The 18,495-nt window shown below is 36.3% G+C and overlaps 2 protein-coding genes across 2 annotated transcripts; one reads left to right on the top strand and one right to left on the bottom strand.

Annotated features, from left to right (window-relative positions):
• Positions 1-1,286: 1,286 nt before the first annotated feature.
• ccdc124 (coiled-coil domain containing 124) lies at positions 1,287-11,216 on the bottom strand. The gene is made up of 5 exons (XM_081349640.1): positions 10,907-11,216; positions 9,533-9,704; positions 4,906-5,098; positions 3,919-4,024; positions 1,287-2,262 (listed from the first exon to the last, which is right to left on the bottom strand). Exons 2-5 carry the CDS (start codon positions 9,689-9,691, stop codon positions 2,061-2,063), a joined length of 660 nt encoding a protein of 219 aa, XP_081205766.1. The 5' UTR covers positions 9,692-9,704; positions 10,907-11,216; the 3' UTR covers positions 1,287-2,060.
• slc5a5 (solute carrier family 5 member 5) lies at positions 10,793-18,399 on the top strand. The gene is made up of 16 exons (XM_081349637.1): positions 10,793-11,020; positions 12,363-12,785; positions 13,141-13,206; positions 13,454-13,505; positions 13,658-13,725; positions 14,041-14,195; positions 14,264-14,404; positions 14,583-14,712; positions 14,816-14,904; positions 14,980-15,092; positions 15,696-15,766; positions 15,864-15,950; positions 16,047-16,252; positions 16,385-16,479; positions 17,133-17,218; positions 17,359-18,399. Exons 2-16 carry the CDS (start codon positions 12,432-12,434, stop codon positions 17,461-17,463), a joined length of 1,818 nt encoding a protein of 605 aa, XP_081205763.1. The 5' UTR covers positions 10,793-11,020; positions 12,363-12,431; the 3' UTR covers positions 17,464-18,399.
• The last annotated feature ends 96 nt before the right edge of the window (positions 18,400-18,495 follow it).

Here is an 18,495-nt window from a genome sequence, read left to right on the forward strand (position 1 = left end):
AAGGACACATTCATTAAAACTCATTGTTCATGGGAGAGATGTTTAATAGAAGGTGAGTAAACGGGAGAGGTTATCGCATGGCATAATCTCTAGATGACCAACAGTTCTTCCTCTGTGACGCTGCTTGATGACACATTATGGCCATAAATTACTTTAAGTGCGAAAGAGTGTTCTTGCCAAGGATAAAGGTGGCTACTGGGAATTATCCAGCCTGCAGGCTAATTTCCTTTCCTTCCGGAACGTCCCATAGGGGTCAGTGACCGTTTATGTCCATCGATTGTGCACCTGCAGAGACGTTATTAAAAGCAAATCTACCTTTAGTATGTCTGAAGTATCACATTAGCAGCAAACGTGGTTGAACGAAGGAAAATGTCATCATAGCATGGCACTTTCCATACACAGTATAAGACCAGAAACTCTTTAAAAACATTTTTTTAACAAATGTTCAGTCAATCCAAGGGGTCAAACTAATTATTCCATGTGCTGTTTTGTTTTTGGCTTTTTTTGCAACACTGTCAACCAAATGTCAGTATTATATGTGCATGATGTTTGTAATTTTCTAGCTATAATTTTAACCATTAGATAAAAATTAAGTGACTTATTTTGTATGATTAAATATTTTAAATAAAAATTAAATATTTCATTATAAATTAAATGTTAAACATTTCATTTTATATATATATATATATATATATATATATATATATATATATTTTTTTTTTTTTTTTAAATAAAAATTAAATATTTCATTATAAATTAAATGTTAAACATTTCATTATATATGTATATATAGAGAGAGAGAGAGAGAGAGAGAGAGAGAGAGAGAGAGAGAGAGAGAGAGAGAGAGAGAGAGAGAGAGAGAGAGAGAGAGAGAGAGAGAGAGAGAGAGTTAAATAATTTAATATATAAAATGTTTATCTATATAACAAGGGTTGCAAGTAAGGGTTGTAATGTTAACCTTGTAAAGCTAGCCTAAATTAAGCTGCAACAAGTTAGCTAGTTTAGGACCAAGGTTGGTTTGTGGTTTTCAGTTTCCCTTAAATTTAGGAAAAGTATTTGTTTGATCTATATTTCTTACCATAACTTGGGTATGAGGATTAAATGATTCAGCTTGACAAATGCAGTCAACAATCCAATATTTGTAAAAAGTTAAATGAACTAGGGTTAGTCAAAACAGACAACAACATTTTCCTGAAAAATAAATTAAATGGGAGACCAAAAAACTAGAACTAAACAGCTTTCCATCATATGAGGCCATTTCTTTTAAAGGGAAATAGAAAAAAAAGTGAAAGGAACTCTTTCTTCCTTCTTTATTATTTTTTTCCAAGAACCACCGAGAGTGTTTGTCCTCCTCCAGATGCGGAGCAAAGCATTGAGTGTGTTAACACTACTTGACACGTGTGTATGGGAATCCAACGGTTATTAGTCCACTCGCTTTTGGAATGTGGAGACATCGTTCCAGGGTCCAAAGTGCAGTTTCAAAACAAGGAGTCATGTAAGATCAATCAATCAATCAAAAAAAAAATCCCTACCATCATCTTAACTAAGGGCAATTATCAGATCACCTTTCTCTTCTCCATACATTTCAAACCAGAAGCTGAACCCTAAAGATCTTCACACAGACTAAATAAAAAAATAAAAAATTGCCTCAGGTTAACCACACTCCAGCTCATGTGCAGCATATCAGATGGAGACATTAATAAATGGGCTTGACACTGCTGCAGTAAAACATGTTATGAGGAAGAAACATGTGCTAGCTGAGAAGAATCCACTCTGCATTCACTCCAAACCAAAACTAAAAACTTCCCAGCAGCTCTTGATATGCTGTGGTCTAGCAGATAAGCAAATTAGGTTGTATGCTGTTCATACATCATGAGATATTTATTGAATAATTAGTTAAATAATCCAAGTTTGTCTATGAGTTCATGTAAGAGGCGAGGGGTGTGAATAAGATCACCAGTGCATGTGTTAATTTTGTGTGTCCTAATTAATCATGGTGCCTTTTTTGTATTCATTAGGATCTGCGTCGAGGGTCAGTCTTTAAGTGCCATTGTGTTGGTTTACTTGGAGTTGTAGGAGGCCACGCGTTGGTTGAGGGGGTTTTCCGGAGACTTCGTCCACTCCTTCTTGAGCTGCTGTTTTAGCTGGGAAAGTCGCATATTGGGGTTCTCCATTTTAAGGCGTGCCATATTTTCTTCTTCAAATGCAGCGTAGGCGGCTTTCATACGACGCTCAGGGTGTCGATCCAGTTCTTCCTTAGTGCTGAAAAACAGAAAAAACAGAGGCATGAACCAAAAGTAGAATGGAATCTAGCTTTAAAGAAAGGCAATGCACAGATTATTGTGTTGATACTGGTAAAATCTATATCCTGAATGTGTTAAATTATGTTTAAAGTCTTTCCTTCCTGGGCGCCCCAGAGAGAAGCCACGATAGCTTACGTTAAAGTAAATGTCAGATATAGTTTATTGTGCAACCAAAATCAGAACATTAACCAGAAAAATGTTATGTATAATGTGGGACTTTTAATTATAAACGAGCCTGAAATATACTGTGACTCTTATTTTGAAATGTATATGCTTCCCTACTTCCAGCTGCTTATTCAAAAAGTTGAGGGAGACACAATACGCATTCTTACAACCATCTACAAACCATAAAGTAACAACTGTTATAAATCATCAACATTAAATCATAAGCATTCGCTTATAAATGTGCGGTATTAATTGATCGCGAACTGCTCTGAAACCACGAGCCTGTAGAACGCGCAACAGTGCCGCATTTTGAACTTTGAACTCAGTTATTAATTAAATCATACCTTCTGAAGTTTAATCACATTAGGCTGTGTCATGATTCCTAATCTCCATCCTCAAATTCAAGAGCTCTTAAAATGATAATTAAGCCTTTTGTTGTACATTTAAAGGCAGGGTATCCAGAATATTTTTTTTGTTATGCTGGTTGAAAGTCTTTTCACATCCTGATAGCAATCACTAAGTTAAATGGTCTAAATGTATTAATATTTATATATCGTCTGTGGAAGGTGTAGGACCATAAAATGTTCTGAAATGTACGAACGTATAAAAATGGTCCGAACTGATCGCGAAGACATCACACGTCATCAGAGCGTTCCGCAAGGTTATGCCGAGTTAGGCATACGAGCAACAGCAGCCACCTTATACTTTTCCTCCTGAACCAAAACAATGAGCTTTTGCAATCAGGTGGTACAGGTCAGAGCTCTTTAAGTTGTTTATGTTCATTTATATTGTAATGTTATGTGCTTTGACGCATGAGGTAATTTAAGAGACACCGTCTCTTGTGACGCTTTGCAGACTCTGCCTGTGTGCGACTGTGCGTTGTTATGTTCATGTGTTTTAAAGGAGGCATGGCTTTGGAGACGCTCTGAAGTGAGCTTGGGATCTTATGCTTTCAAAGCTAGCTTGCTATTGCTAGCCGCTCTGAAAATTGCCTACCCTAGTGAAAAATAAATATACTAAAATATATTTGAAATACATTTATTTTATGCTAAGTATACTACAAATACATTTACATATTACGTACTTAATATAAAAACCCTGCAATTGAACTTTTGGTATACTTAACAGTCTGCTAAATTGGAACAACTAATTTTGTACTTAATGTATTTAAGTATATCTTTAGCTGAACCTCAGCACTATTTCTGGATAACTAAAGTACATTTTGGTATAGGTTTTTTCACTTTGGCACCTTTAAGATATTTAAAACTTTTTAACTGAATTTAAGACATTTTAAGACTTTTTAAGAACCCACAGGGACCCTGTGACAACAGCAAAAAATATGGGAATTGTGACTAACAAATGGGTTTTTTATTTTTTATATACATATTTGCATTATGTTTGTAGAATAAGAGAGAACTCTAAAAATGTATTTCTCCAGAGAGCATGATACCTGAGAACTGCGATGGCATCCTCTATGGTTCGGGCCTCCACCGTGCCTTCTTCCGGAACTATCCGATTGATGTTCTCCTCAAGTGGCATCTCCAAGTGGCTTTTCTCTGTAGATTTGAAAGGACACATTAGACTAAACTATCTGAAAAAGTCAATTCAAACAATATAGACACACAAAAATAAGTGCAACATGTGGCTGTCATTTAGGTGTGCACACCTTGCTCAGAGGCCTTCAAAACAGTTGCAGTGCACTCGGTGTGAACAGTCCAGGTAGGAATTTTGACAAGCAATCCAGTTTATTTTGTTGTGTGAATATAAACAGGGCTGAATGTCAGCATAAAATTATAATACACCCTATTTATTTTACCAATGTAATGTTATTGTGAACAATTTACCCATTCAAATGATTACTCTTTTTGATTTCCTGGTAAAAGCGAAAGGCTGTTGATGCATGTCGGACTTCTCCAATCATTCACTGTAGTCCGCTTAAACCCCACCCCTTTCTTATAATTAACCGCAAGCTCATATTCAGATCTGCCTCCATCCAATCATCAACCATTGGGTCCCTGCTCTCCTTTTTTAATTTTTTTAAATAATCCGCTTCACTCTGATACATGGCACGACACAGAAGAAAAGATCTGTTGCAACTTCAGTCTGATTGTGACTTGTCAGGGTTTCCTTCATGGACGATTGTAATAATATAGTGCGACAAAAAACAGTAAAACAATAACCCATGGTATTAAATGTAAAAAAATTATAATAATTATATTTTACCTAATTTGTGTGTTTTTATATTTATTAGAATGTCATGGTTTTGGCTCCACTGAAGTCAAATGTGTGTCAAATCTCCCATACAGTATAGCGGGCCTTTTGTGTGACACGCACTCGAAATCAGTCACTTATGAGGTTTCATGATGTTTAGGATGTTGCCTACATAGGAAGCACAGTACGTTTTGGAGCAGATTTAGTGGATTGGATTTGGCATTACCTTTTTCCTTGGTTTCCTTGGTTTCCTTAACATTTTGGCCTTTTTGTAGGGTCTCCTCGATCTGAGCTCGAGTCACTTTGCTGGGGGCTTCTTTTGTCTGTTTACCCTTTATCTTGGCATCTTCTTCCTCAAGGAGCCTTTGCTTTTCTCTCTTCCTCTCCAGAGCCTCCAAACGCTTCTTCTCCTTATCATCCTATACACACACACGAACACACACTCTTTTAAATTACAACAGGACCGATGTTATCAAGGCAGCCTGACGGTCATTAAGCAAATGTAAGTGTAAACTGCAGAGCAGAGTAAAGAAATTAGAGATGCCTCCTGCCCGCTCAGAGTCACTCTGTGTCAGCGCGGCAGTAAGTAATGGTTACTAGGTTCAGACATGGTCTTAACTGTCCACATCCTAACCACCAGCCACCTTCTTGTTGATAACATCCCCAGAAATGGTGACACAACAGTAAGGAGATACGCATAATGAGATGGCACCTTCAGATGTCGAGCAGAGGCTGAAATGTCATTCGCATGACACAGATAAGACGCACGGCAGGCCGCGCTTTAAGAGCAAACCAAGATACGTTCCTCTCTCTTGACATTCTCACATATCTACTGGTGATAAATTATAGTCACCAAACCCAGCTGATCTTTAGAATATGTAAAGGATAAATCAGTGTGTTTCCAGTGCAGGTGAGCTTTCCTGAACACACAAAGCAGTCCCAGTGACATGGGGTATAATTAGCAGAATGGCTGCAGTGGGATAACAGCAGCGTGGGTCTGATAGGACGCCGGGGATCAGATGGCAGAGATGGGAGGAAACAGGAGGAAAGGAACAGGGTGTGAGGAGCTCCTAACCAGAGTGCCTTACCAAGTAGACTGGCACATCATGCCAGTATTGCTGACTCTCACTACATATGCCAACACTGGCTAAATAATGTATGAAATAGAGGCAGGAGAGAGCCGGGAAGGGAGAAAAGGCACCGAAGGCCAGCAAAGACTGCTTTTCAAATATTTAGGCTACCGAAATATCTTCTAATAATTAAAATACTTAATCTATATCAGCCCAAAAAACATATCAAAACAGGTAAACAGGATTTCAATTTATATGGCACTTTGCTATAAGCTTGTTTCCAAAAATATTTAACAAATTAATTTGACAACTGCCTCAATACGATGCAACGCAGCTTGCAAATGTGTTAAAGGGATAGTTCACCCAAAAATGAAATTATTCTGGCATTATTTACTCAATTTTATGCCATTCTAAACCTGTATGGCTTTCTTTCTTTCTGCAGAACAGATATTCTTGAAGATATTTAAACTGTTTGTTTCCATATAATGAAAATCAATGGGGTCCAAAACAACATTGGAGTAAAAACTAAGGCATTTTTCAAAATATCACCTTTAGTATTCCACAGAAAAAGAGAAAAACATACAGGTGAGTAAATGATGACTGAACATTTTCTTTTTTGGGTGAACTATTCCTTTAACACATTTGCAAGCTGCATTGCATAGTACTGACCCAAATTTTTTGGGTGAAATACTGATTTAAGATTATGCATGTGTTACAACAGCCTTTCAACCCTAATTAAATTCACCTGATCCAGCTAATCAAGTCCTTCAGGCTCATTTGAAAACTACAGGTATGTGTGTCGGAGCAGGGTTGGAACTTGTGCTGCGTTCATGCCATGTCGTAAGTACCGTAATTTCATGACGACAACACTTGACGTTCTACTTGAAGCTGTTTGCGTCTGTGGATTGGGAATTATGTGTTTCTATGGCAACACTATCAATGCTAAATAAATCTGAAGCGGTCAGGTGGTACAGTGGTCACATGGTCACAAGTAGGAGCTCTCAGAAAAATTGTAATTACGAGTTCTACGAGGACGTGAACGCTTAACACACTTTAAACTCTTTAGGCTGTGACCCTCCAAGAACTGAGTTTTACACCCCGCTATAAACATGTTACATGTGTTGACGTGGATCACTTGCAATCTGGTTTGCTGACACTTAACATGGCATAAAAAATTGCTTTGGAGACATAATAACCAAACAATCACTGCATATCAGTCACAACATCCGCGCAAGGACCTCACCCAGGCCTCAAAATCATGCTCCATTACTGACAACAAACACTCATCAATATGCGGCATAATTGATAGAGGATATCAGAGCTTCTGTGATGGTGTAACTTTAACCCAGTAGGCTTCGTCTTTCATTTTATTCGTGGGGACCTCATTTCCTGAGCAACCCTAAACCTGACTTGCAATGTATTAATCTATTGTGTGCTACTCAGACTCATATGTCTGCAGCTTTAGCGAGGAAGACAGCTGTGTCATTTAGATACAAGATTAGCAGCCAATGACGGGAATGTTAGACAACATAACAAAACATGGACACGGTGGGAATCAATTTTCTGTACATTCAGTACAGAACTCAAAAACATTTAAATATCATGAAGACAATTAGGACAAAAGGGGCTAACGTTTTGGTGGTTAGCATGGGTAGTTAGCTCCAGCTGGTAGTTGCTATAACTATACTGGACCATTATATGAGCAAAAAGCATCTTGACGGTGTGTTTTTTTTTTTTCATACACTACCTATCAACATTTTTCGTCATTTTTGTTGTCGAATTAATATTTTTATTTAGTAAGGATGCAATAACTTGATCAAAAGTGACAGTAATGACATTTATAATGTAAAAAAAAAAAAGATATTTTTCAACCCTTTGGATTTTCTATTCTTAGAATCTTGATTTTTTTTATCATGGTCTCTACAAAAATATTAAGTAGCAACACAACTGAAATGTTTCTTAAGCACCAAATCAACATATTAAAATGATTTTTGAAGGATCATGTGAAACTGAAGACTGGAGTAATTATGCTAGATATTCAGCTTAGCAATCACAGGATTTTTTTTTTTTTTTTATGTTTTAATTGTAATAATATTTCAAAATATTACAGTTTTCACTGTATTTAAATTGAAATGCAGCCTGTCTTTTATTTAAAACATTTAAAAATCTCACCGACCTCAAACTTTTGTATGGTAGTGTATAAAGGGCAAATAATAAATATTTTCACAGTGACTATTTTCATTCTGAAGAAATCAAAAGTGTGAAATGGACTAATATTTTTCCTTATCTGCTGCCTTTGATGTCACAGTTTAAGATGTTCATAATTGTATGGTGTCATCAGCCAACTATCGTCGTGACATCATTTCCCTGTGGCTTCTAATGGATAGCAATCTCGATCCAGGTACTACTGACTGCATTGATTAAGACAAACTATTTCACTGTTGAACAATTTAAAGGGTTAGTTCACACAAAAATGAAAATTCTGTCATTAATTACTCACCCTCATGTTGTTCCAAACCCATAAGACTTTTGTTCATCTTCAGAACACAAATTCATCATTCATCTTTTTGATGAAATCTGAGAGATTTCTGTCCATCCGTTGACAGCTAAGCAACTACCACTTTTACTCTTCAAAATGTTAATAAAAATATCGTAAAACTAATCCATATGAATCCAGCGATTTAGTCCAAATTTCCTGAAGAGACTCGATCGCTTTATATGATGAACAACAGATTGACTTTAGGCTTTTATTCACATAAACATTCATCAATGCACACATCAGTTGTGGTAAACGGAAGCTTAAGCATGTTTGTTTGACGTGCGAGAACCAATGAGGTTCATTCTCATGTTAAGCAGCATGTTTGAGCTTCCGCAAGAAGCTTCTGTTTATATTCGCTGATCAATGTTTAAATGTGAATAAAAGTCTAATTTAAATCTGTTCATCATATAAAGCGATCGAGCCTCAAGAAAATTTTGACTAAACCGCTCAATTTATATGGATAGTTTTACAATCTCTTTATGAACTTTTTTAAGCGTCAAAGTGGTAGTTGCATAGCTGGAGGGACAGAAATAGCTCCGATTTCATCAACAAGATCTTCATTTGTGTTCTGAAGATGAACGAAAGTCTTACGGGTTTGGAACGACATAATAATAGAATTTAGAATTCTTGGGCGAACTATCCCTTTAAGTGGATTGGAGGAACAGTAAACAAACTTTACTGCCACCTTGTGTTTATTCTATGCACGCATTTCATAGAATGTCCTTCCAATTAGGTGTGGATGTGACAAAAATCTAATCACAGTAATGGAACATTACAAACAATACCAAAGCAGATCACATTTCCAGGGTTCCCACATCTTGGTTAACTTCAAATTCATGGACCTTTCAAGGACTTTCCAGGTCCAATACCCTTAAATTCAAGGACTTAATGTGGGGACACATTTCAAGTGAGAGCAAGGTTACATAGTGTTACCTTGTAAGATACATTGTTACAGTTTTGCTCACGTGAACATCATGGCAACGTACCTCACGCGTGAAACACTTAACGCAACACGTAAATGCGCGTAACTAACGTAAATAAAGCAAGTTAGTATGCATAGGCCACGAAGTGTTGGCGAAATAACACATTAGTGGACCGGAGGGAATATGGAATTTTTTCCAGAAAACTTCTTGCACAAAATAGATTTTCAAGGATGTATATCTAGGCATGATTATTTAAAAAAAAAAAACTTTCCAGGGCCCTGACATTTTTTTTTTTCAGATTCACAAAAAAATCAGTCCTACCTTCCTCTGCTCTTTCTTCATGACATGTTTGTCGTTATCTTGCCAGAGCGCATCCTCCAGATCCTTCTGTTTCTGTGCATCAGCGACTGCTTTGGCCTCGGCCTTCCTGGCCCTCGCTGTGGCCGATTTGGAATTCTCACCCTGGAATTTCTTCGGCATTCCTGGGACTTCCCTGCGGAGATAAGGTAGAGATGATGACCAGTTAAAAGTGGTAGAATACTGTATGTGCTGAGATCACAAAGGGCATTAATGTGTATTGTATAAACATACTAATGAGAGAGAGAGATTGAAAACTAAACACATGGCAATCATGACCTGAGGCTGAATCGATAGTATTTATTTAGGACCAGTTGTTATTGGGCTCTCTATTCGGTTTTGTGCATCTGTTCTGTGCATCTCATACATTTCACAGTAAAGCACAGACCTCAATAAAATAAAATAAAATAAAATAAGGCATTTTTGAAGGCCCTTTTTGGTAACCACAGTTGGCGGTAGCTATTGACTTCTATAGTATTTATTTGTAAGTCAATGGCTACCATCAACTGTCTGGTTACCAAAATTCTTCAAATCTTTTTTTGTGTTCAACATAACAAAGAAGCTCATACAGATTTGGAACAACTTGAGGGTAAGTAAATGATTACACAATTTTAATTTTTGGGCGAACCCTTAACATAATCTGGTATTAACTAGGCAGTGTTAAACTCCAAATATTTTGTTTACAGCACTTCCAAAAGAGAAGGAGATTAACAAGGTAGACGGTAAAATATGCACCCACTTTTTCTTAATTACCTTATAGACTTTATTCTAATGTTATTTGCGATATATATATTATAATTATTATGCTATATTAAGATTTATTTGATATATATTATGGCATACATTGAGCAGCACTGTGTGTGTATGTGTGTATGTGTGTGTGTGTGTGTGTGTGCGTGTGTATATATATATATATATATATATATATATATATATATATATATATATATATATATATATATATATATATATAACTTTATCATAAATCTTACACCTGCTCGGTTTTTTTATGTTCTGACAGCACACGTATCATCTGACATGTCTCGTGGCTAGAGGATTTAATTCTCTAATTTCCTAAAATAGAGTGTCGCAAAGTGAAAATTCTGGAACTTTAGGAACATTTGAATTGTACTTTTTTGTTTTCAGAAACCTTCTCGTTAGCATCTTTGCTAATCACTCTGGTTTCAGAGAGTGATAGTATTCATGTACAAGCTTGTATCAGACACTGTCAGCTGAACAATGAAAGCAGATCTAGACGGGGGCACTTAAAACATCTCATTTTATTAATCGAATTCATTTTCAGGCACCGAATCTAATATATAATGTAACAGCACCAACCTTTTCCTGCACCGGGATGATGTTCGCTCTTCTTCTCAAGCCGCTGCGCCACAGTTGAAGGTTTTCGTTTAGCGCCGTCTGGAGGCTCGACGGTCAGTCCACTACACGCTTACGGTAAACAGCGAACGCTAAGCTTATTGTGGTCCGTTTTGTCAATACTCAACAGGTAGAAAAATCGAAATACGCTTCCGGAATCCCTCTGTTAATAGTCTAATTGCTCCAGTCCTTAACCAGAAAACAGTGGGGTCCAAAACAAAGTCATGAGAAAGTCTTCGATTTTATGGATATCAAATTATTAGCTAGCTGTTATTCTCATTGTAGGCTACTTTCCACTTTTATATATATATTTTAATTAACAATGCAATTGCTTTTTAACATATTTTACTTTTAAAACATTTTTATAGAAATAAATCCTAGTTATAATGAGCAGGGCCTATAACAAGCTTTATTTGAATTTCAGGATTTTTGTATTTCATTCAGGACTTGTTATTCGGCATGATTTGAAAATAAAACAGCAATAAGGAAATGTGACCTTTTGTACAAAGGAGTTTACATGGTCAGTTTTACATATTTATTTGATTAGTGACCAGTCCAAAATCTAAAATATTTCTTCATTATACCTATTTCATGTTATGTCAATGTGATCTTAGACTTGTATAAAAAAAAACAAGAAAGGAAAAGATCTCATTCAGAATAGATGTTTTTCAATCCTGCTAAACACTGTGCATCCTTACAAACAATACCACATTATAGTACTTTGCTTAACATGTTTAATATTCCCATTCATAATTGTATTTACATGGTACAGTATGACAAAGAATGTGATGGAATCACATGTCCATGTCCAAAAAAAGCAATAGGTACATTTTGTTTCTTTTTGTTCAGTGCTTATTAAATCTGTCAGATTAATCAAAATATTAAATCATGACTTTCATAGCAAAGAAAATGTTTTAAGATTTAAACAAAAATTAAGGAAAGAATCGGTGGTGTCAAATGACTCTGCTGTCAATCACAACATACTCCTCCCTCCACATATTACCGGTACATTAATTCCTAATTCCCCTCCCATCAGACTGCCTTTGATTATCCAAATGATCAGCCCAGACAAATAAATCCTCCTCTATTTGAAAGAATGCTCATTCACTTTCCACACTGGTCAGTGATAGTGAACATATCTTTAAACCAATACTTTTTTTCTATCCTGTATGAGTTGATTACTGTACATGCTGGCCTGTGGAATTTGGTCTTTCATACACTCATAAACTCATTTTGCATTGTTTTGGTCAAAGGTAAGTTGTTTTTTAAATGTTTAAATAGTGTGTAAAAAATAAAAACTCAAGCTGCTTTTACCTTAAATGACACTTTGCACGGCGTGAGCCCTAACCTCTGAAAGTCAAAAGAACATAACAGGGAGTCGATTAAGAATGCATTGTGATTTCTGAGTTTGTTGTTACAGCTGACAGTCTCTTGAAGAGAAGGACTCAAAACTCATTTAGGCTCTGGCAGAGTCTAAACAGAGAGCACTATGGCTTCGGACTCAGACAACTTGGGCTTCTGTTTGGTGGACTATGTAGTGTTTGCTGCTATGCTGGGGGTTTCGGTGGCCATCGGGCTATTCCAGTCTCTGAGACACACCCAGGGTCCCTCGAATGTGGACAACTTCTTCACGGGGGGCAGGGGTTTCTCTGCTGTGCCGGTTGGACTGTCGCTCTGTGCCAGCTTTATGTCAGCTGTCCAGGTGCTCGGCGTGCCATCTGAGGCATATTTATATGGCTTTAAGTTCCTCTATATGTGCCTGGGACAAGCCCTCAACTCCCTCATTACTGCAGTTGTGTTCGTTCCTGTGTTTTATCGTCTCAAAATCACCAGCGCACATCAGGTTTGGTTTTTGTCCATTTATTTCTTTAGTAGTTTTGCACTATGATTATATGCACACTCTCTCTATATATATCTGAATTGCATACCATGAGTGGCATTGAATTTATTTCATGGATTTCACAAAGAATGTGAGGACGAGTAATTTCTCTGTAGTATGTGATAAAAAATACACATGTACTAAACAATGGAGTCTAAAGATTTGTGAAATTCCTTATATGTAGCTTTTTTTCTAATTAACAGGAATTTTCCCAAGTTTTGATGCTTTTAATTTTCTGTGTTTAGTATGTTCCCCTAACAAGCATACTTTTGGACTGCACCGTTTTTTCATGTGTGTGTGTGTGAAATGTACTTGTCAGTATTTAGGAATGAGGTTTGGGAGAGGGATGCAGCTCTTGGGAAGTTTGCAGTTCATTGTAGCCACAGTAAGATGAATTCATATAATCATAAAAAAATATATATAATACTATTTTTAATACTATTAAAGCAGTACCCTGAAATTAAAATGTAGAATGCTGATCGATGAAGCCTTGAATCATATATGTATACTTTTAATTCCAATGTTTAGTTTGCACAAAATATGTATTAAAAATAATAATAATGTGTTTATTTTAGTTTTAGGCTTGTGTCTAAAGGATACATAATGCTGATATTGTGTTGTTCTTCCTGTAGCTTCTCTACACTGGAATAGTGATCTTTGCTCCTGCAGTCATCTTGAATCAGGGTAAGAGAAATAAACTGATTTCTTAGCTTCATGTGTCCATTGTATGTGAGTCATTGCAAATCCATCAGTGGATCCCATATGTGAGTGGTTGGAAGTTATGTGTTTGATTTTGCCCTTATTCTTATCAAGCTTTTCTTCTTTTCTGAATCAAGCCACAGGCCTAAATATGTGGGCGTCTCTTTTCTCAACTGGACTCATCTGCACATTTTACACAACAGTGGTAGGCCAGTGTTGTGAAATCTTGCCTGATTTGAATAATACAAATACTGGTGTCCAGTCTTTATTGCATTATTTGTGGACTATTTTGACCCTTTTAATGTGACCAAATATTTCTCATAAATTGTGTACACTGTAGTCGCCAAAAGTTATGTCCGGAGGGGATGTGAAGATGTCAGTTTTCCTAGTCTGAATAACACTTTTGGCCTGTATTTGTATATGATTTGTGTGTATGTATTTGAATGATTAATTAGTAAAACAGTTGCATGAGTGTGTAAATGTTTGTTTGTGAACGAAACGTGTTTCCGTTTTCCTGCAGGGTGGTATAAAGGCTGTAATCTGGACAGATGTTTTTCAGATTGTAGTCATGCTCTCTGGGTTCGTTGCAGTCTTCATTCAGGGCACTTTATTGGCAGGAGGGCCTGCCAGAGTTTTAGAGATCGCCAACAATGGATCCCGCATCAATTTTAATGAGTATGAACAGTAAATGTTTTGAAATGTTTATTTAGTGTTGTATTGCTCATTCCCTCTCTGTGTTACAGTTTTGCCATAGACCCTCAGAGGCGGTACTCGTTCTGGAGTTTCACAGTGGGCGGCACAATGGTCTGGTTATCCATGTATGGAGCCAATCAAGCCCAAGTACAGCGTTACATATCATGCAGGACTGAGAAACAAGCCCAACTGTGAGAGAATAAATCAGTCAAATCAGTCTAAAATAACCTCTTCAGTTCAGTCTGCTAAATTTAGTTTTGTTTGGCATTCAGTTTCTCCTAATAATGATTGTTGAGTAACTCACATACAGTATTTTCTGCTACTGCTCACTGAGATAGAGATCCACTGAGTGTCAGTCTTGTTCTGCAGGGCGCTGCTGGTAAATCAGGTGGGTCTGTGCCTGATTGTGAGCAGTGCAGCCACCTGTGGGATTGTGATGTTTGCTTTATACTCCAACTGTGACCCGCTGAAGACTGGCAGAATATCTGCACCTGACCAGGTAAGTGAATACATGCATGAACAGAATTAACTGTACCTACTGTATCCTGCTAATCACTATTCAATTTTAAACCAAAAATCTGTCTTTATCTTTATTTTCACAGTACATGCCGTACTTGGTTTTGGACATTTTCCGGAATCACCCAGGCTTCCCGGGTCTTTTTCTAGCCTGTGCCTACAGTGGAACTTTAAGGTGGTTGAAACTATCTTCAGTGAGGTGTTGATTACTGATACAAACGGAATAAACCACCTGCTTCTTTTTCCACAGTACTGTCTCTACCAGCATTAACGCAATGGCAGCTGTTACTATGGAGGATGTAATGAAGCCGTGGCTAATTACTGTTTCACAGAGAAAACAGCTCTTGCTCTCCAAGTCATTATGTAGGGTCAAAAGCCACTTATTCTTTCCTGCGGTGCAAGTAAACATAGTCACACATAAATATATATATATATATAGTATATATATATAATAAATGTAATGCTATATAACATTATGTATATAATTTGTATTTGTATTATATAATTTGAATTTGTTTGCTGCCTATAATATATGCTGATATGTATTTATTTGAAATTAAGGGAAAAAGATCATTTGAATATATTTTATAATGTTATATTATATTTACATAAATATAATATTATATTTATTTAATATTATATTATATAAATTATTATAAAATTAATTAACGCTAAAAATATAACTATTTAATGTTTGTATTTATTTGCTGCCTTTAATATATGCTGATTTTAATTTAAAAAATCTTAATTGACATAAAAATACATTTACAAATTAATTCAAATTTAATGTTGGATTTGCAATGCATTAATATGAGATTATTGGTGAGATTTTTATACAGCACTTATTTAACTAAGAAAGCATGATGTGATTCTGCAAATATCTGACGGGATCAACATGATAATGTTTAGAAATATAACTATAGTGTCAACTAATGTTATTATTATTTGTTTACATGTGTAAAACAGCTCTGTTGTACGGCCTTGGCTGCATTACAATGGCTGCGCTCTCCTCTCTGCTGGACTGGGGAGTCCTTCAGGTGTGAACTACTGGAATAACTGTGATTTTAATCAGGCTGTATTTCAGTCTATGTGTCTGTGCTCTAACCAGCTTTCTTTTAACTCTAATAACCTCAGGGTTCGTTCACAGTCATGGGTGTAGTGAATGGTCCACTTCTGGGAGCTTTTGTGCTGGGCATGTTTGTTCCAGCCACAAATAAACCGGTAAGGCTCCATAAACATCACTGTTGTGTGCACCATATATTATTCTATCCCTCCACTCGATGAATAGTCATGTAATATTTATTTCTCACACTATAGGGGGTTTTCTCAGGTGTGGCTGTGGGTTTTTGTCTGTCTCTATGGCTTGCTGTTGGAAGCACAATTTATCCTCCTACACCACAAATAATGGGTGTTTTACCCACTAGTGCTGATCACTGTCTAGCAACTAATGCAACACTCAACAGCACCACAGCAGCAGTCACTAAATCATCTATCTTGTTATCATCAGTCCCCCGGGATTATGGGTAAGATTCTAGAATTTGTATCACATTTTATATTAACCATGATTGCATAGTATTTCACTGCTCTGTGACTTGAATTACTTGTGAAATATAGCACAACAGCTAAGTTTTCTTTTTCCAACTAAATTCATGCAGCTTTCAAAATATCTATTCAATATCATACCTGTACTTCGGAGCCCTGTCAACTAGTGCAGTCATGCTAGTAGGTGTGGTGGTTAGCTACATTACAGGTGAGAGAAATTCACTTACAGTATTGTTAAAGGGTTAGTTCACCCAAAAATGAAAATTCTGTCATTAATTATTACTCAGCCTCGTCTTGCTCCAAACCCGAAAGACTTTCGTTCATCTTTGGAACACAGATCTTTTGAATGAAATCTGAGCGATTTCTGTCCCTCCATTGACAGCCCACGCAACTGACACTTCAAAAAGTTAATAAAGAGATTTTAAAACGAATCCATATGAACAAAATGGTTTGTTCTCGCGCATCAAGCATTATGGTTGAGCTTCTGTTTATGTTCGCTGATCAATGTTTAGATGTGAATAAAAGACTAAATTCAATGAGTCTCTTTTAGAACATTTGGACTAAACCGCTCAATTCATATGGATTAGTTTTACGATCTCTTTATGAACTTTTTGAACCATCAACATAGTAGTTGAGTAGCTGTCAATGGAGGGATAGAAATCGATCAGTAAAAAAAAACAAATTCATTTGTGTTCCGAAGATGAAAGAAAGTCTTAAGGGTTTGGAACGACATGAGAGTGAGGCCTAAATGATGACAGAATTTTCATTTTTGGGTGACCTAACGCTTTAATATTTAAAACAAATGAAAATATCAACAGATGTTATTTTACCTTCAAATGAATATGTGCTGAATTACTGCAGGACCCACCAAGAAGGATTCTATCAGTCCTGGTTTATTACGGTGGAACTTGGAACAAAAAACCTGCGATGCGTCCTGTCATAACTTGGTAAGTTACATGGTAGATTACAATTTACTTATTTAAGTTTAGTCTGTTTTTATCTAATATTTCATTTAATTTCTGCTAACAATTTGTAATAGTTTTAGTTAACAATACCAACACTGCTGAAATTATTCTTGTCTCTACAGAATGAAACTACAGCACACAATCCCAACGAAATCCTTCTCAGGTCAAAAGAACTATTTGCCACAGCTGATAAACAAGTTGTTTTACTGAACAAAGGTGAAGTTTAGACAGGTGCAGGACCCGCTTTAAAAGTCAGGTTTCAAACTAAATTTCCAAGAAATAATGCAGTTTCATTCAAATTTAAAATAACTATTTGTGGAAGAACTACTGTGGCTGTGCACAGTAAATTGTTGAAAGGCACAGCTTTACTATTTGCTAGGTACACTCTGTACAGTCTTGCATATCAAATATGTCAAAGCCATATTGATTTGGTTATCTTCCTTTTTGATTGGCATTACTGAATACCTGACCATCACCACCTGATTCAAAGGATGATTCTTTGGTCTGTATAACAATAGTGCTTTCTTTCATAGTAGAAAATCACGCACAATACGTTTCTGTTCATCACACACCTGCATCGCACCTGTTTGTCAGTTCACTTTCATTCCTAGCCAAGTTTAGAAGAAAAGAGCATAAGCATGCACACAAAAGTCATTTGAAATTTGTTTAATTAACAGAATGCTTTTAAATGAGATATATCACTGTGATCCAATAACTCTCTGAAGAGTATGAATGATTATTAGTGTGAATTAATTAAAAGAATATGTAGCCTAAGTTGTTACACACTATAAAGATCCATTTTATTGACCATGCTACTATAGATTTTAACTACCTACAATGAGAATAATGCATTTCATTTGTTTTTTGGCAGGCAGGAATATTATTTGTCTGTCTAAACCTATAAAACAAGGCTCATTAATGGGATATTAGTTCCTCAGCATTTCTAAGATCAGGGTCCTAGACCTAGAAAAGTACATAGAAAAGTCCTAAAAAGCCCTAAGTCACCAGAATCAAGATGCAACTGTTTCAGTGTTTATGTGTTGAATGATGTTGGCTGTATAGTTCATGCATATTTTGAATATGTATTATTTGTTAGTAGTCTAGTATCACAGAGATGAGCTGTAGAATAATGCACATTCACAATAAATTGAAATGTCAACACTACTATAAGGTGCACGTACTTTCTGATCAAAATAGTTTAAATTAAAGTTTCATAAGCCACTGGGTTGTATCAGGCCAAAAGGAAGAAAAACTACAGT

The sequence above is a fragment of the Scardinius erythrophthalmus genome, assembly GCF_964197995.2.
Source record: "Scardinius erythrophthalmus genome assembly, chromosome: 20".
Taxonomy (NCBI): Eukaryota; Metazoa; Chordata; class Actinopteri; order Cypriniformes; family Leuciscidae; genus Scardinius; species Scardinius erythrophthalmus.